The 19,771-nt window shown below is 49.3% G+C and overlaps 1 protein-coding gene across 1 annotated transcript; it reads right to left on the bottom strand.

Annotated features, from left to right (window-relative positions):
• Positions 1-335: 335 nt before the first annotated feature.
• NFKBIA (NFKB inhibitor alpha) lies at positions 336-3,566 on the bottom strand. Its single transcript, XM_079767529.1, has 6 exons — positions 3,233-3,566; positions 2,557-2,665; positions 2,003-2,213; positions 1,640-1,728; positions 1,248-1,508; positions 336-904 (listed from the first exon to the last, which is right to left on the bottom strand). The coding sequence occupies exons 1-6, from the start codon at positions 3,457-3,459 to the stop codon at positions 857-859; spliced, it is 945 nt and encodes a 314-aa protein (XP_079623655.1). The 5' UTR covers positions 3,460-3,566; the 3' UTR covers positions 336-856.
• Positions 3,567-19,771: the final 16,205 nt, after the last annotated feature.

The following is a 19,771-nucleotide window of genomic DNA, read 5'->3' as shown; positions in this document are numbered from 1 at the left end:
ATAATTTCCTAAAGTGGAAGGAAGGGCCCTGGAATAGTTTACACCAAGAGGATACAAGTAAATGACAACGGAGAGCCTTCCAACTGCAAGCCAAGCAGCTTGCCCCCCACCCCCCAAGCCTATTTCCTATCATCTTGCAACAGGAGCCCCTCCCACACACGGCGGGCCCAGGGCTGCCTGCAGAGCCGGTGTGCAGCTGTGAGAAGCCGCTCCCTGAAAGGGTTACATGGCTGGCTGTGGTGAGTGCTCCCACACACCGCTCCACCTCCACCTGAGGACTGAATGACTCTGAGAACGGGAGTCCCTCCGCAGCCCGAAGAAAATGATCAGGGTGATTCTGTTTGTAAACATCTGTTTAATAAATATACATCTTAGAAATAGCAAAATAATTACCAACAAAATACACTATATACACCATTTACAGGAGGGCAATACAAACCTTGACAGGGAGCAACCTTTAACTCCACACCACTGAAAGGTCTAACAACGCACCTCGTGGTTACAGGTCACAGGACCCGGCGGGGCTTCATTCAAAACAATAAATAAAACGTAGTCCTTTCATCAGATTTTGGATAGCCTCCTCAAAAAAACCCCCCGCAATGGTGAGTTTTAAAAGAGGTTTTCTTTGAAATCCAATGATCTTCCTTGTTCCCTTCCAAAGTACATAAAAATAATAAAACGAGGGCTGATCCACCAACAAGTAAAATGTTTTGGGCCAGGCAGTGTGCAGTGTGGTTATAAGTACACCTTTTTGATTTCTTTTTTTCTTTTCTTTTCTTTTTTTTTTTTTAGAAAAATAAAACTCTGCTTTTGTACAAATACACAAGTCCATGTTCTTTTAGATACGTTGTGAAGCTCATAACGTCAGGCGCTGGCCTCCAAGCACACAGTCATCATAGGGCAGCTAAAACAAGATGAAATAAGGCGTGTTAAAACTCCCAGAGCTTTGCCAGGGGTGCTGGGATAATGGGGAGAGAGCTGCTACTGGAAATAACCTAAGTATTTGTGGACTTCATTGTCTACATCCCAAATATAGATTAACAGGCTGAGGGAGTTTTGTTTTGATGCTCCTCTCCTTAAAAGCAAAAAGGAAGACCTACTCTTGGGATACTGGCTCTATACACTAAAGCTGGAGAACTTCACTATGTGACACTTTTGGATGAAGAGTATGGCTCTAGGGGCCTGGGAGGGTGGAGGGACAATGGCCACTCTAATGGTTTTTTTTGCAGAGCACAACGGAGACTCACCTCGTCCTCTGTGAACTCGGACTCTGTGTCATAGCTCTCCTCATCCTCACTCTCTGGCAGCATCTGGAGGTTTTCTAGGGTCAGCTGGCCCAGCTGCTGCTGTATCCGGGTGCTTGGGCGGCCCCAGGTGAGCTGGTATGGGGAGTAGCCCTGGTAGGTGACTCTGTTGACGTCAGCCCCACACTTCAACAGGAGAGACACCAGGTCGGGATTCTGCAGATCCACCGCGAGATGAAGGGCAGTCCGGCCATTACAGGGCTCCTGGAACCAAAAGGAATTTGAGATATTTACAGCTGAGTTTAGAATTTTCGCTCGTCAAGAAAGCACATGAAATCTTAGTGAGGAGGGCCCTGGAGCCCCACGCACTCCTTCGGGAGGGATGAAGCGCTCACCTGGGCATTGACATCAGCACCCAAGGACACCAGGCGCTCCACGATGCCCAGGTAGCCATGGATGGAGGCTAAGTGCAGACACGTGTGGCCTAGAAGGACAAAAGGAGGAAAACATAAACACTCGTTTCAACCCTCACATCTCAAGCAGGTTCTTTCACCTACTCCTCTAAGGGGCAAATTCTTCTGAAGAACCTGGTTTCTGAATGCATTCTATAAAGGCACCCAAACAGGCCTTTTGTATACGTATTTTCCCAGCCTTTCCCATGCTGAGAGTTTAAGCTCTTGCCTGGAATCCTTAAGTTGGCCCCCCTCCCCCTTCTCCTGGGTCACCTGCCTTCTGGCGGGCAGGGCAGGCAGACATACCATTGTAGTTGGTGGCCTGCAGGATGGCGTGGAGGTGCTGGGTCCCACCGCTCTGAGTCAGGACTCCCACGCTGGCCAGGCTGCCCTGCTCACAGGCAAGGTGTAGGGGGGTATTTCCTCGAAAGTCTCGCAGCTCAGGATCGCAGCCAGCTTCCAGAAGCGCCTGGGCGATTTCTGGCTGGTTGGTGATCACAGCCAAGTGGAGCGGAGTCTACAAACAGAAGAGGGAACAGAGAGGATAAATTATGGCTCAAACCCACAGTCTGAGTTCCCTTGAACCCCAGAGATTCCCCAGGTTGTGGGTGCTGCACGCCCCCCCGCCCCCCAGGTGCAACCCCCCACCCCCCAGGTGCAAGGGGCAAGGCAAATACAAGGCCCTCAGTGGTCTTCATAATCAAGGTCTCACCAAATTAATGGAATGGACTTGAATGTGGGCTGATTCGAATGTAAAAGGTCAGGTCGGATAATGACCCCTGACTTAATTGCATACAGGATTAGGAGTCACTGTGCTAGATCCCGGGGTCAGGGAGGCCAGGGCCGGGCAGGAGGCGCACCTGCTGCAGGTTGTTCTGGAAGTTAAGGAAGGCCAGGTCTCCCTTCACTTGGCGGACCACTTCCATAGTCAGTACCTTCTCTTCATGGATGATGGCCAAGTGCAGGAACCTGAGGGAAGAGGGAAAAACCCCCGGGTGAGTACAATGCGTGGGGCCAGGGAGGCGCGGGCTGCGGGGGATTGCGCAAGGCCGGGGTTTCTGGAGGCCGAGGCCGCGGTGTTTTCCGCGAGGTTATTATGAGCTGAGTGTTCCTGGCAGGCGCCCAGGGACTTTCCGGGCTCCCCCCGCCTCTCCCCGGAGGGCGCCGACCAGACCGCCCCGCCCTCCGCCGGCCGGAACGCCCTGTACTTCCCCTCCCGGCCGCGCGGCGCCCGCCAGCCGGGCACAGGCGCCCGCCCCCCGCAGGCCGGTACTCCGCGTCCCCGCCGCGCCCCGCCCCCGGCCGCCGGGACCCGGACGGGGGTGGGGAGCGCGCGCGGCTGCAAGGCCGAGCGGTGGAACCGCGGCCCCGCACGAACCCCGGTCCCCGGCCCCCGGCCCCCATGCGCCCTGCAGGGTCTCGGGTCGCTGCATCCACCCGGGCTCGCGGCCGCCTCGCGGGCCCCGCGCTCCGCTGCAGATCCGCCTCCCCCCCCCCCCCGCGCCCCCGGCCCCACGCCGCGGCCCGGGCACTTACGAGTCTCCGTCCTCCGTGAGCTGCTGCTTCCAGGGCTCGGGGCTGCGCGGCGCTTCCTGCGGCTCCAGGCGGATCTCGCGCAGCTCCTTCACCATCTGCTCGTACTCCTCGTCCTTCATGGAGTCCAGGCCGCTGTCGTGGCGGTCATCCAGCGGCCGCTCCTTCTTGAGCCCGTCCCGGGGGCCCTCCATGGCCCAGTCCTGGGCGCGCTCGGCGGGGTGGAACATGGGCACGGGTCGGGCGCGGCTCCGGGTGCGCTCGGCGCGGGGGCTCCTCGCAGAGTGGCAGGCGGCGGGCGGGACCGCGGCTCGGAGGCTGTGGGCTCGGCAGCGCCGCCGCGGCGCCTTATAAACGCTGGCAGGGGATTTCTTCGGGGCGGGGTCAGGCGCGGGGAATTTCCAAGCCAGTCAGACCTGAAAAGAGAACTGCTTGGTTTTCTGCTAGGGAAAAGCAGCCTAAACCCGGAGCCGGGGTTCAGCAGAGAAACTCCCAGCGATGAGGCACCGGGGTCATGGACAGGGAACTTTTTGATGAAAGCCGAGCGGCTGGAAAGTCCTCCCGGCCGGGCCCCCCTCCCCCGGTACTTCCCTGCAGCCTGCCGCCTCGTCCCTCCGCTGCAGACCTTTCCCTGGGGTTTCCCACGGTGGATGGGATCTGGGGTCGTCGGAGGGAGAGATCCCAAGGACGCGCCGACTTGCTAGACGGTTCCTCGCTGGGGTTTGCCGAACGGCCGGTCCTTTCCGTTTTTTGACCTTTTGAAAGCGCGAGTGGAAACGATGGCCCGGTGTAGGGATTCGTTTCCCCAAACTTCTCTGCCGGGGAAGGGCGCGCTGGCGGCGAGGAGGCTGCTCGGCATTGCGGCCGGCGCCGGGCCCTTTGCGGTGCAGCGACCTGCCGCCTCCCCCAGCCCCCTCCTCAGGGAGAAGCTGTGAAAGTTTGGGCTTTAAACATCTAAGTGCACGGCGAACCCCCAGATCAATTCCTCGGGATTGACAACCCTGTTGACTGGGGAGGGGCCAGCACTCAGCTCGTATTCGGAGTGAGGGAGGGGGAGGGGGAGGGGGAAGAATGTTGAATGTAAACATAATTTTTTGTCGAGTAGGGCAAGGTGTTAATTTTTGTCACTGAGGTTGCAGATACCTTGCAATAACGAAATGATTATTGAGGTCCGTGTTCTCTGATTGGCACCGTGCTGCTGCAGAGAATGCATCCCGAGCCTGCTTCTGGGTGCCCAGCTGGGCGACTTTCCAGAAGCATTTGGAGGAGGCTGAAGAATGGGTTGAGTGGTACCTTACCCAAGACTGGGCCTTAAGGATGGCTAAGAAAATAGCTGCTAGGCATACTGCAGGAAGCTCAAGGCAGCCCTAACATTGCCCCCATCCTGCCCCTCACGGTTCCTTTCTATACAGTCCTGGGGTGGGGGTGGGGGGTAGCAGTTGGACATAACCATGCAATGTGGGTAGTCACTCTAGGCTCGCCATCCTCTGGTTTCACTGGCAGGAATAGAATTTATGCCCCGCTTTGCACCCCTACCTCTTAGCCAACAATTGGTCCAGGCAAAACAAAGCAACTTCTGTCAGAGTTCTTCAGAATTAGCCCCAGGAGGCCTCTATAGTTTTGTAGAGTTTTCTGGCATTTGTTGCAATCATCTTTAACTTGACTGGCCATGTACTAACCAACCTTTCTCCTCTTCCAACCTCCCCCTTCTCACCTCCAGTATCTGAATGTAGGAAATCTGGGTCAATTGGGGGGACAGAAAAAACATGTTGGGGAAAAAAAAGTAAAATCAAGATCTAAAACCTCATAGTAGTAATGATCACATGCTAAAATGAAAACTTCCCATTGGATGCCATTGTCTCTGCAGGCATATGATATACAAATACACAATTTTTGAGGCAAGGTGCAACAGCGACTATAAGTAGATCTTAATTCCAGGCTCTACCTCTAATTAACTGCATATATATATGTATATTTTAAATATGTTTTTATTGCTTTTTTAGAGAAGAAGGGAGAGGGAGAGAGAGAATGAGAAAGAAACCTTGCTTATATGCATCCCACCCAGGGATTGAGCCTGCACCTTGGGTATGCACCTTGGGAATCAAACCTATGACTTTTTGATGCATGGGACAATGCTCAACCAACTAAGTCACATGGGCGGGCCAGGGCTAATTAACTGCATGTTAATTGGAAAGATCGGTTAACTTTGCTGTGGTATGCCTGCTTTTATAATAATACGATTGGATTTGGCCCTGCCGGTTTGCTCAGTGGATAGAGCGTCAGCCCGTGCCCGGGTTCGATTCCCATCAAGGGCATGTACCTTGGTTGCAGGCTGGATCCCCAGCTCCAGTTGGGGTACATGCAGGAGGCAACCAATCGATGTGTCTCTCTCACATCTGTTTCTCTCTCTCTGTCTCCCCCTCCCTTCCACTCTGTAAAAATCAATGGAAAAATATCCTCCAGTGAGGATTAACCAAAAGAAGAAAAGATTGGATTTCATGCTGTTTAGGTTTTTGTTTGTTTGTTTGTTTTCACCAGCTTAAAAGTTGTGTTACTTAGCCACAAATGCATGTATACTTCTGCTTAAGGGTGACCAGGTCTCTTGGAAATTCACAGTGTAAATTTTTGGAAGGACTCCCAGCAGTTTATGTAACACATTGTTCTCAGAACTAATTTTGTAAGATAGGTATTGTCCTTACTTTCCTAAAAAGAAATTGAAGTTCAGAAAAATGTACCTACCTGCCCTGTGGCAGTTCACCTAATTGATATCCCAGCATATTAATCATTTGGCCAAAGCAGTATGAACAGTTTTGAAAACACATTTTGGAAATGAGACCGGATATACTATCATTTGGAAAATACTCTTAAGTATTTTCTACTCAATTGTTAGATAAAATAGAGGGTGGTAGATTCATGTCTGTAAAAAAAAGTACAGAAATGTCAGACTCTAAATGCCCCACTAATAATGGGTACCATAGAAGAGAATTTTTAGCTGCAGGTTTTAAATTATTATTAAGAAGAAAATCATGCGTAAATAAAAAGTGTGTCAGGATTAAGTAAGTTTGCACCTCCCTTTATGGCTGTTCTGTTCCCCAAGGTGGTCTTTGTTCCTGATCGCTTAGTGTGACACCTAGTGGTAAGAGTCGGGCCCAGGCCTTCCCTGATTTGTCATAGCACTTTGGGAAATTTGGGGAGGTGCTGAGTCTTGATGACCTGTCCCTAGGGTGGGGATTCCCAAGGAGGTACCTTTTGTTTTTCCGTAACCTAGGAGACAGTTTTGAATAATGTGATCCAGCAAGTTTTCTCTCTATCATATATGGCTCTATAGGGGTTAAATCAACAAACATTACAACTTGGGCAATAAAGAACCTCCTTGGAAATCAGAAAACATGAGCAGAAGAAGATGGCAAAACCGATTTTTGGTTTAGAAAGACCTTTATGGACTCTTGGGTGCGCAGAGTTCTCCCCACCTTATTGTTAAACATTTTCACTAATCTTGACCATTTTAAAGAGGTTAAACCTTAGGTAACTTTTAATGTCATTTTTTTTCTCTCTCTCTTTTTAATGCAAAAGGCAAAAGAATGAGTAGGTTAACCTGGAAGCTGCTTTGTATTTCAGAGTGCAGCCCTCGGGAAGACAGGATGGCCAGTGGCGCTCAAGGGCTTCACTGTTGGCTGGAGCACGCTGCCCCTCCCCCAACCGTGGGCAAAGGAGCATCATCAGGGCCTGGTGTGACTTCATGCACTCTTCCTTGGTGGGAAATGCAAAGTGTGAATCCAGCCTACTGCCCGAAGTGCCCAGTGCCTGGCAGCATGGAGATTTTTCTTCAATTTCAGCCAAGTGGTCCAACATTTGGCTTCTCTTCACATCCTGGGCAGAGTGTCCTGTGTCAGTTGACCCGGCCAATTAAGCCAAAATTGTTTTAGCCCCAGCAAACGGAATACAGCCAGGCTGGAAGAGAGAGGAACCGTGAGAGAGTCCTGAAGACCGAGAGAGGCAGGCCCATTGCTGCCGGACAGCCCTGCTGCGAAATTCTGGATTTGTATTCTGCTTCCTACCCCAGGCTCAATCTTCTTTCCTCCTGTTATGTTTAGCAACCACCTCCATCCATCCCCCTCAGAACCTGGAGCTCGCAAGCTCTGGATTTCCCCACAGAAAGACAGCTGTCAGGCCCCTCATTCTCAGTGACCTGAAAATAAGGCTGACAAAGCCTTTATGTATTTCTTTTGTTATACATAATGCAATTTATTATTATTTTTTGTTAATTCTCACCCGAGGATTTTTTTTTCCATTGATTTTCAGATAGAGTGGAAAGGAGGGAGAGAGACAGAGAGAGAAACATTGATATGAGAGAGACATATCAATTGGTTGCCTCCTGGGTGGGTGGGGATTGAGCCTGCCCCTGACTTATGTGCCCTTGACAGAAATTGAACCCAAGACCCTTCAGTCCATAGGCCGACGCTCTTACCACTGAGCAACCTGCTAGGTCTATACCTTCTGCAATTTAATAAGGATCAAACCTTTAAAGAGTATCAAATCAGCTCTAGCTAGTTTGGCTCAGTGGATGGAGCGTTGGCCTTCGGACTGAAGGGTCCCGGGTTCGATTCCAGTCGAGGGCACATGCCTGGGTTGCGGTCCCCAGTAGGAGGTGTGCGGGAGGCAGCCTCCTGCATGCCCCCTATTGGGGATCAAGCCCGAAACCCCTGGCGTGTGCCCTTGACCAGAATCAAACCTCAGACTCTTCAGTCCACAGGCCGACACTCTATCCACTGAGCCAAACCAGCTAGGGCCAAGGTATGAGCTTTTTATGGTGCTTTGTGGGCAGGCCCCTGCCTTCAGCTCCCTTGGTGCCACGGGGTCTCTGCCCCTCTGTGTACCCGGAGGCTGGGGGCGGAGTGTGTCTGTCCAGGAAGTTTGGTCTGCCTCTGGGAGGCAGGGTTGGGATCAGAGACTAAGCCCTGAACAATTTTTATCCCTTCCTGAAAGAACTGTTAAGCACTGCTTGGTAAAATAAGTATAACAAGTTCAACGAAGTTTTGTTTTTCCCCCACAAAGACTGCTTGGGTTTTTTCATTTGTTTTGCTTTTTTAAAAACTCAAATTCTTTCAGACAAGTATCTATATATATAAAAAGCCAGTGTCCGTGACAACCGTGACGACCAAACGACTGGTCACAATGAGGTGCATTGAGCACCTCTCTGTTTCTCCCCCGGGGCCCACAGGCTCCAATTGCAGCAAGGCAGGCGGCGGGCGGGTGGGGCAGTGAGTACAGCAAGGAGCAGCGGGTGGGTGGGCGGTGCTTCGGGGGCGGTGGGCGGGTGGGTGGGGTGGCGAGCAGTGGTGGGGTGGTGGGCGGGTGGGCGGGGCTGCGAGCAGTGGCAGGCTACCGCGCGAAATTTCCCGCGCTGGGCCTCTAGTAAAAGAATAAAATCTGTTTCAGGCTGGTAGTTAACCCTTTGCACTCGCTTGCTTTTTTCTCGATTCCTTTATTCTACTCGGGATTTAATTTTTTAAATACCCCAGATTTTACAAAGCGCAGCAGTAGAATAAAAAACTGGAGTTTCTTTTCATACAAATTTATTTGGATTTTTTAATATTTCAAATTATTTATACATTCAATAACCATCACACTCGACATCCCAGTGCAAAAGGTTAAAAAACTAACCCTCAGCCCTAGCCGGTTTGGCTCAGTGGATAGAGTGTTGGCCTGGTCACTGAAGGGTCCCAGGTTCAATTCCAGTCAAGGGCACATGCCCGGTTGTGGGCTTTCTCTCCCTCTCCCTTCCTCTCTGAAATCAATAAAAATATATTTTTTTAAAAAGTTTAGTCTTGAAAACAAAATTAAAACAAAAACAAAAATAAAACCAACCCTCAAATTTATTTCAGTAAATGTGTCTTGAGGTCTTCCTGCTCTGCTGGTGCCTCAGCCACGTGCCCAGTCTACCTGTTGGGTAACCTACTGCCAGGGAGGGAGCCGGCCTGCACGTGTCACTCCTGCACGTGTCAATCACCGGCCAAAATTCCTGACTCTCCCTTTTCACTGTTTGTTGGCAGTAACCAAGTAATACCGGCAGGTGTGTAGGTTATTCACGTTCTGTGTTGGGGGAGGAGTAGTTGGATGAGGAAGGAGTGGAGGCACATTGCTTCCTCTTCATGTTAGTGTATGTGCGTTTTGTCCTGGGTGTGAATTCATCCTGAGCTCAGTCAGGGTACCGGGCCACTTAGCACTAGAGCAGTTCTACACAAAAGCCTGCTGGATATGGTACACAAATGAGAGGAGGTCCCTGCTCTTAGGCCCATAACCAGCAGCAGAGGCAAAATCCACCACCAGAAAGTACATGGGGATGTGGACATTTTTTTTCTCTATGGTCAAAGGTCTGGGGAATGGTTTAGGAGAAAAGTAAACAGAATCATAGCTGCTAGGATAAAAATTAATATCTAGAAATTGGTGGCATTTTTATACACTAATAATGAACTATCTGAAAGAGAAACTAAGAAAATAATCCCATTTACTATTGCAACAACAACAAAAAAGGGTACCTAGGAATAAACTTAACCAAGGAGGTAAAAGACCTGTACTCAGAAAACTATAGGACATTGAAGGAAGAAATAGAGGAAGTGCAAATAAGTGGAAGCATATACCGTGAAGAATTAACATTAAAGTGTCCAGCCCTCCCGGGTCCGGGTGAGGCCGCGGGCCCCTGGATCCGGGTGAGCCTGGGCCCCGGGTCCGGGCGAGGCCGCGGGCCCCTGGATCCGGGTGAGCCTGGGCCCCGGGTCCGGGCGAGGCCGCGGGCCCCTGGATCCGGGTGAGCCTGGGCCCCGGGTCCGGGCGAGGCCGCGGGCCCCGGGTCCGGGTGAGGCCGCGGACCCCTGGATCCGGGTGAGCCTGGGCCCCGGGTCCGGGCGAGGCCGCGGGCCCCTGGATCCGGGTGAGCCTGGGCCCCGGGTCCGGGCGAGGCCGCGGGCCCCTGGATCCGGGTGAGCCTGGGCCCCGGGTCCGGGTGAGGCCGCGGACCCCTGGATCCGGGTGAGCCTGGGCCCCGGGTCCGGGTGAGGCCGCGGGCCCCTGGATCCGGGTGAGCCTGGGCCCCGGGTCCGGGTGAGGCCGCGGACCCCTGGATCCGGGTGAGCCTGGGCCCCGGGTCCGGGTGAGGCCGCGGACCCCTGGATCCGGGTGAGCCTGGGCCCCGGGTCCGGGTGAGGCCGCGGGCCCCTGGATCCGGGTGAGCCTGGGTCCTGGGTCCGGGTGAAGCCGTGCCCCCCCTGGGTCCGGCCGAGACCAAACCAGAGGGAGTCGGACCTGCATTATCACCATTTGTCCACCATCCAGAGCTGAGGGGTCAGTGCCGACATGTACTCATAAGGAACTGGTGGACATTGATATTGGGTCTCAAAAGAACTGTTGGTCCAGAAAGAAACTCACTACAGACTGATTTTTTGCCTGTCAGCATAACTATTATTGCCCATCGCACATTCAATTCTTATAAGTACATCTCTAGTGACACATGATTTCGCTCATCTAGGGGAAATGATGAACAACATGGACTGATGAACAAGAACAGAACCAGAAACAAGGAGGCACTGATCGGACTATCGGGCCTCAGAGGGAGGATAGGGGAGGGTGGGGGGAGAAGGGAGAGATCAACCAAAGGTCTTGTGTGCATGCATAAGAGCCTAACCAATGGTTAAGTTCAACAGGGGGTTGGGGCATCCATGGGGAGGGGTGTGGGATGGGAATGGGGGGATGAGGACAAATTTGTGACACCTTAATCAATAAAGAAATTAAAAAAAAAAAAGACTGCCAAATAAATATTTTTTTTATCAAAAAAAAAATAAAAAAAAAATAAAGTGTCCAGCCCTACCCGGTTTGGCTCAGTGGATAGAGCGTCAGCCTGTGGACTGAAGGGTCCTGGGTTCGATTCCAGTCAGGGGCACATGCCCGAGTTGTGAGCTTGATCAATAGTTCTCTCTCATCATTGATATTTTTATCTCTTTCTCCCTTTCCCTTCCTCTCTGAAATCATTAAAGAACATGAAATAAATGTTTCTTAAAAAAGTGTCCATACTACTCAAAGCAATCTATAGATTCAACACAATCGCTATTAAAATTCCAATGGCATATTTTACAGATCTAGAATACATATTCCAAAAATTTATATGGAACAACAACAAAAATACCCCGAATAGTCTCAGCAATTTGAGAAAGAAGAACAAAGTTGGAGGAATAACAATACCAGATATCCAGCTATACTACAAAATCAAAACAGCCTGGGTACTGGTATATAGATCAATAGGACAAAACAGAGAACCTAGAAATCAAGATGTTATGATCAATTAATACTTGACAAAGGAGACATGTGATACAATGGAGTAAAAATAGTCTCTTCAATAAATGGTGTTGGGAAAATTGGAGAGGTACATACAAAAAAATGAAACTAGACCACCAACTTAACCGTACATAAGAATAAACTCAAAATGGATAGAAGTCTTCAATGTAAGTCGTGAAACCATAAAAATCCTAGAAGAAAACATAGGCAGTAAAATCTCAAACATCTTGTGTAGCAATATTTTTGCCAATATATCTTCTAGGGCAAGGGAAACAAAAGAAAAAAAATAAACAAATGGGACTACATCAAACTAAAAGCTTCTGCACAGCAAAAGAACCCATCCACAAAATGAAAAGGGAACCCACTGTATGAGAGGACATATTTGCCAATAATACATCTGATAAGGGGTTAGTTTCCAAAATATAGAAAGAGCTTATACAATTCAACAGCAGTAAGACAAACAACCCAATCAAAAATGGGCAAAGGACCTGAATAGACACTTCTCTAAAGAGGACATAAAGATGGACAAGAGACATGAAAAATGCTCAATGTAACTAATCACCCGAGAGATGCAAATTAAAACGACAATGAGGTATCACAGCTGCCAGAATGGCTACCATCAACAAATCAACAAGTGCTGGTGAGCATGTGGAGAAAAGGGAACCCCAGTACACTGCTGGTGGGAATGCTGACTAGTGTATTCATTATGGAAAACAGTATGGAGTTTCCTCAAAAAATTAAAAATGGAACTGCCATTTGACCCAGTGATCCCACTTCTGGGAATATATCCTAAGAATCCTGAAATACCAATTTGAAAGAATATGTGAATTCCTACGTTCATAGCAGCATTGTCTACGATATACAAGATCTGGAAAATGCCCAAGTGCCCATCAGTAGATGAATGGAAAAAAAGCTGTGGTACATTTACACAATGGAATACCATGCAGCTATTAAAAAGAAGGAATGCTTACCCTTTGCAACAGCATGGATGGACCAGGGGATTATTATGCTAAGTGAAATAAGCCAGTCAGAGGAAGACAAATACCATATGATCTCACTAATATGTGGAATGTAATGAATAAAATAAACGGACGAGCCCTGACCGGTTTGGCTCAGTGGATAGAGTGTCAGCCTGTGGACTCAAAGGTCCCGGGTTCGATTCCGGTCAAGGGAATGTACCTTGGTTACGGGCACATCCCCAGTGCGGGGTGTGCAGGAGGCAGCTGATTCTTGTTTCTCTCTCATCGATGTTTCTGACTCTCTCCCTCTCCCTTCCTCTCTGTAAAAAATAAAATAAATAAATAAATAAATAAATAAATAAGTAAGTAAATGGACGAACAAAATAGAACCAGAGGAACAGACTGACAAATGTCAGCGGGGAGGGGATGTGGTGGACTACATAAAAGAAAGTGAAGAGATTAGCCAAAGAATATTTACGCATAGTCCATGGACACAGACAACAGTGTGGTGAAGGCCTGGGGAGGGAGGAGCTGGGTGGAGGTGGGCAAAGGTGAGGGGATACGGGGGACATCTGTAATAGTGTCAACAATAAAACAAAAAGAAAAAGAATCATAGTTGCTAAAAGGTTTGCTTCAGATTACAAATAGAGTAAAGATTTAGGAACCTCGATCCACAGTCCTTTCTTGTAATTACTAAAATTCCTTTTAGAGTCTCTGTTCTCTGGAGCCCCAGATTACTTGGGTGAATATTAAAAATTGAGATGTCTTGAAGGCTTATCTCTGAGGCTATTAATGGGGATACCTATAAAAATATTCCTGTGAAAGTTATTCTTAGGCTTTTTAAAAAATATTTTTATTGATTTTTTTAGAGAGAGAAAGGAAGAGGGATAGAGAGATAGAAACATTGACGAGGGGTCAATCAGCTGCCTCCTGCACTCCTCTTCCTGGGGATCGAGCCAGCAACCAAGGTACATGTCCTTAACCGGAATCGAACCCGGGACCTTTCAGTCCACGGGCCGATGCTTTATCCACTGAGCCAAACCGGCTAGGGTCTTAGGCTGACTTTTAAATGCTGCAGCAAATGAGAGAGGGCCAGAAGGGTCACAAACAGAAGCTCTGAGCAGAGAGAAAGGGGGAAACGGGCCTGGAACATTTTTCCTTTGTTACCAGGTCTCCGTCGTCACAGCCCAGTCCCATGACTGTGACACACGCCCTCTGGACAAGTCATTCAGCTTGGCTCAGGGATGCTCATCATTTCCCACACCCCAGGTCTGTTTAAGGGCTGCCGTTTAGGGATTGTTTTCCCAAGAACACTGATATTTTCAGAAAGTGAGGTAGATTAATGCATCACCAAATATTTAAATGATAAAATTTGAAAACTGGGCCAATGTGGAAGAGAAGTTAAAGAGTGTGGGAGAAAGGGTGTAGGGGTGTCCCCTACATTCACTGGTGGAAATTCAAGAGAGGCTAGGGAGAATGTGGGTGGGGCGACAGCATGGATATAGGTCTTCGTAAACAATCTATATGAACATGATGATGGAGAGACAGCAGGGAAGCACAGGTACAGCCTAGTTACAATGTTGTCTCTGCTGCCTCAAAGGGCTCGAATCCACCTCCAGGTAGCCACGGCCTCAGGGCAGGGGGCAGAGGGAAAGATGACGTTTCGCAGGAAAAAGAGGAGGCTACGCTCAGGGCAGGGGCCTGGACTAAGGGGAGTTAGGTAAGGAGCAACAGCGGCATTTCCCCTTCACAAATGGCAGAGTAGGACACCAAGAGGAACACAATAGGGATGGCACTGTCTGCAGCGACATCTTCAGGCCATCTGTGGAATAACCGTCCTTTGAAGAAACATTTTCATAAGGAGGGGATTTCAGGCAAGTTGGGTTGAGGATGTCCATTGAGACTGGATATTTAGATGTGACTATTGTACATCATTTGTCCCAGAGGAAATCTGTGAGTGTCTCCTCTCCTGAAATCCCCACGTCCGATCAGTTCAGTTCATTCTGTTCTCAAACTGACTCCAGCCCATTCCCTTTCCATTTTCACCATCCCATTAGCGCAGGCCCTGATTTACCTTCATCGCCTCTCAATTTGCTATTTACACATTTATTAAATACTTACCAGGGCCAGCGCTTGATATACTTTATCCTATGTAGTCTTCACCACCATTCAGTTCGGTAGCAGCATTATTTCTGTTTTGAAGAAATTTGAGACTCAGAAAAGTTAAGTCACTCACTCAGAAGCCAGCAGTCAGACCCGTCCCCCGTGCGGCCCTCATTGTCCTTCTCTATACTCTACAACACTGCTTGGCTGTTCCTATTTTTAAAAATTTCAAAGGTATTGACACAAATTATATGTGGTATCATCTATAGTTTACAGATTAATTAGTATTTTTTAAAACGTATATTTATTGTTGAAAGTATTACAGACATCTCCCTTTTCCCCTTTGGACCCCCTTCACCCCACACCTACATAACATTTGCACATGGTTAAAAATAGTTTGAGCCCTAACCGGTTTGGCTCAGTGGATAGAGCGTCGGCCTGTGGACTGAGAGGTCCCAGGTTCAATTCCGGTCAAGAGCATGTGCCTTGGTTGCGGGCACATCCTCAGTAGGGGGTGTGCAGGAGGCAGCTGATTGATGTTTCTCTCTCATCGATGTTTCTAATTCTCTATCCCTCTCCCTTCCTCTCTGCAAAAAAATCAATAAAGTGCATATTTAAAAAATAGTTTAAAAATTCAAGTAGTATAAAGGGTTACAGTTATACAATTGCATCTCCTTTCACTACTGTTTCTAACACATTTTCATCATGGCATTTTCTGTAACACAACCTCAGTGACCTGCTGTGGCCTGCAGGACACTCTGAAGTGCTCTGGCAGCAGTTAAAGCCTCAGGGTCAGACTCCACCCCCCTTGGCCACTCCTAGCCTGCACTTCTCCCCAGCGGCACTGCTCCAGCTTCCCTGGCCTTCCCTGGGATATGACCTCTGCTCTCCCTCCCCGTCCACTTCCTTGTCAGGACCCCCCAGCCTGCTTTCCAGGAGCCCGTCCCTGTCTTCCTGTCCCTGGCATGCTCTGCCCTCTTCTGCATCCTTCTGATTCTTCAGTCTGGCTTGCCCATTGGGCCTGTGGCCACCTGTTGCATTGTATTGCTTAGTTATGGCTCATGTCCCTTTTTGACTCCGGTTAGACACTTAAGGATGTGGGATGGGACGGGCATTGCTTGGTGGGAGGAGAACACTAATTTCTTCCTGTCTCCCTTGTTCAGTCCACTGGCTAAGGCATGAGTAACCCTTTTTTCTTCAGACCTATCAGTTGTTCTTTAACTTCTCTTTTCTGTTCATACCTCATTCTTTACCCAATCAACTTTTCTCCTCTATCTGGAAGTTATCTCAAGAGCTTCTGCCTTCGGGGTAGTTAGGTGTTACTATTCACAAAGGAAGGGGGCATTGTGCGATCCAGGCTATTCGGAGGGGAGGAGGGCAAAGCGGAGTCACCATGGGCCTCAGCCCAGCCCGGGAGGGAAGCACAGTTAAGAGGCGTGAAGAGATTATAGATGGGCCTATAGCCAGCGCTCTTCTCATCTTTCCTCCTCCGCTGCCCACAGGAGCCGGTAGGGTGGGGCCCAGGGGAAAGAAGATTCTGCCTTCTCAAAACCTTCCGTCTAGAGATAAATGAGGCCCTGGGGGCTTGCTTATGGCCTAGCGCAGCTCCCCAGGACAAGGGATCAAAAAGGAAATTAGGGCAGAAGCTCTATTTAGAGACATTAGACGATTGCCTAGAGAGTATCCCCTGTGCCAAAAATCCACTGGGGACATAGAATGAGGCTAAAGAGGCTGAATCAGTCTGGTTGATGCAGAGATTGCCCAGCAGGGCGTTGCATCATGGGAACTCCCACCAATGTACTGCCAGGCCGAAGCCCATGCGCACCGACCGGCTGCACCCAGCCGAGGTGCAGCCGTGAAGGCCCAGCCGCTGCCCTTCCAATGTGATCTTTGACCTTTCAGCAGCAGCACCAGCAGCATTTTCAACACAAATATCTCCCCTCCAGAGCTTGACCTAGTTTAACCGAGTATACACTAGCCTAGTCAGCATTTAAAATGGAAAGCCATCGCTGTGGCAGGAATCCTGTATGGTTTGTAGTCTATCTGATTTAGGCAACATCTAAAATAGCTCATTTCCCAGGTAAGTTTCTCTTAAAGAGGAAATCCTGGGGAGGGGCGTAGGTTATCCAGGGCAGGCTCCACACCTGGGGCTCTGGTCACAGAGAACTTCATGAAAATGGCATTACATTCTGAACATACATTACATTGTGTTCTGGAAGTAGCACAGGGAGCTGTTAGAGTCATTGGACCTCAGGGCATCTCGGCAGCTCTTTCCACCGTTAAAGCCTTTACCTTCTCACTTCGAGTCCTTTTATTCTCCCCTCGGGTCTAGCAGTGCGTCAGGCAGCCTGGGTGATTCACACCGGCAACAGCCAGATTGAAAATGAACGTGGAGGTACATGGGAGGGTTGCTGTCTGTAGGGTGTTGAACTGAAGCTAAAAATAGTTGGGGGTTCCTGGGGCAGCCTCTTTTGTGGCCACGGGCACTGAAAAAAGAAAACTCACTGGGGAAACCTGACCACAAAAAAGGAGAAAAGCCCCCACCTCTGTCACCCCGTTTGCCCCAGAGAAAAAGCTCAAGGTGACAGAGAATTGGGTGTTTTCGAAATGTCACGACTCCCACAGACAGGCTCTCACTCCTTCCCACCCCCAGACCTCTGATCAGAGGCTTCCCCTCTGGTTGAATTGACCTTCTTAGTTTCTGCTCGAGGATTAAGCACAGATGACTATCCCTAACTGCCCGTGTTAGGGGCGGGAGGGAGAAATAGAACAGTGGGGACTAGCTATAGTTATAGGAAATATTAATCATGCTCTGTTAACTGTGTTCTGATTAAAGAAAGCACATTACTTTTATTTATTTTTGTTTTGTTAATCCTCATCCAAGAATATTTTTCCATTGATTTTTTAGGGGGAGTAGAAGAGAGAGGGAAAAAGAAACATCGATGTGAGAGAAACACATCCATTGGTTATCTGCCGCATGAGCCCCGACCAGGGCCTGGGCCAGGGAGGAGCCTGCAACTGAAGGTAGTGCCTTTAACTGCGAGAGAGATAGAAACATCAGTGATGAGAGCAAACCATTGATCAGCTGCCTCCTGCACTCCCCTCACTGGGGATGGAGCCCACAACCTGGGCATTGAACCTCGAACTCCTGGTTCATAGTACCAACCACTGAGGCACACCAGCTGGGCAAGGAGGCACATTCTGACATGGCTGGGAGTTGTACACTCCGGGAGCTGGGAGGTAACTCAAAATGCAGTCCATTTTCCTTATCCAAGAACTGCCCATGATCATGAAAGATTAATAACCTTGCTGCTGAAACAATGGAGTCCCGCCCTTTGCAACCCCCAGCCTCATTGCCTATAATCTGTAACCATTATACCCATTCTTTTTGTTTTTTAATATATTTTATTGATTTTTTACAGAGAGGAAGGGAGAGGGATAGAAAGCTAGAAACATCGATGAGAGAGAAACATCGACCAGCTGCCTCCTGCACATCCCCCACTGGGGGTGTGCCCGCAGCCAAGGTACATGCCCTTGACCAGAATCGAACCTGGGACCTTTCAGTCCACAGGCCGACGCTCTATCCACTGAGCCAAACCGGTTTCGGCTACCCATTCTTATTCTTTTTGCCTACTTCCCCTGTAATCTTTGTCCTTCTATCAATATAAACAGCTGGTTTATGGCGGGTGGGGGGATTAGAGCAGATTTTTGTGGATGACCTGCTGCTCTCTCATGCTGCTGGCAATATTGGAAAATAAAAAACCCTCATGTATGACTCAACCCTGGCTCTACTTAATTGGCTCAAGTAGTGACAGGCAGCCTAGACCACTGGCCTAGACCCATTCATTGTCTGGTTTCACCTGTTCCTATGTTCAGTCAAAGGACTTCTTAAGATAAAGGAAATGTGCCCTGGCCGGTGTTGTTAAGTGATTAGAGTGTCGGCCCATGCAACAAAGGGTTGTGGATTCCATTCCTGGTCAAGGGCATATTCCTGAGTTGCAAGTTTGATTTCCCACCCAAGTTGGGGTGTGTGTGGGAGGCAACCAATAGATGTGTCTCTTTCACATTGATATTCCTCTATCTCTCTCTCTCTCTAAAAATCAATGGGAAAAATATCCTTGGCTGCCTGGCCACTGTGGCTCAGTGGTTGAGTCGACCTATGAACCAGGAGGTCACAGTTCAATTCCCAGTCAGGGCACCTGCCCGGGTTGCAGCTCAATCCCCAGTGTGGGGTATGCAGGAGGCAGCCAATCAATGATTCTCTCTCATCATTGATATTTTTCTCTCTCCCTCTCCCTTCCTCTCTGAAGTCAATAAAAAAAAAAACCACATTTTTTTTTTAAAAGAAAAAATATCCTTGGGCAAGGATTAACAACAATAATAACAAAAAGATAAAGGAAATGTGAAATATTGGTACATGTGGCTAATATGAGAAAACATCTCTGAAGGAAAAAAGTATGACCTTTGGTTGATCTCTCCCTTCTCCCCCCACCCTCCCCTATCCTCCCTCTGAGGCCCGATAGTCCGATCGGTGCCTCCTTGTTTCTGGTTCTGTTCTTGTTCATCAGTCCATGTTGTTCATCATTTCCCCTAGATGAGCGAAATCATGTGTCACTAGAGATGTACTTATAAGAATTGAATGTGCGACGGGCAATAATAGTTATGCTGACAGGCAAAAAATCAGTCTGTAGTGAGTTTCTTTCTGGACCAACAGTTCTTTTGAGACCCAATATCAATGTCCACCAGTTCCTTATGAGTACATGTCGGCACTGACCCCTCAGCTCTGGATGGTGGACAAATGGTGATAATGCAGGTCCGACTCCCTCTGGTTTGGTCTCGGCCGGACCCAGGGGGGGCACGGCTTCACCCGGACCCGGGACCCAGGCTCACCCGGATCCAGGGGCCCGCGGCCTCACCCGGACCCGGGACCCAGGCTCACCCAGATCCAGGGGCCCGCGGCCTCACCCGGACCCGGGACCCAGGCTCACCCGGATCCAGGGGCCCGCGGCCTCACCCGGACCCGGGACCCAGGCTCACCCGGATCCAGGGGCCTCCTTATTTCTTAAAAAAAAAAAAAAAAAAGTCCATTGATTTTTTAGAGAGAGAGGAAGGGAGAGGGATAGAGATAGAAACATTGATGAGAGAGAAATGT

Source organism: Cnephaeus nilssonii, assembly GCF_951640355.1.
Source record: "Cnephaeus nilssonii genome assembly, chromosome: 4".
Classification (NCBI taxonomy): Eukaryota; Metazoa; Chordata; class Mammalia; order Chiroptera; family Vespertilionidae; genus Cnephaeus; species Cnephaeus nilssonii.
Note: the sequence above shows the minus strand (reverse complement) of the source record. Positions and strands in the feature narration are given on the sequence as shown.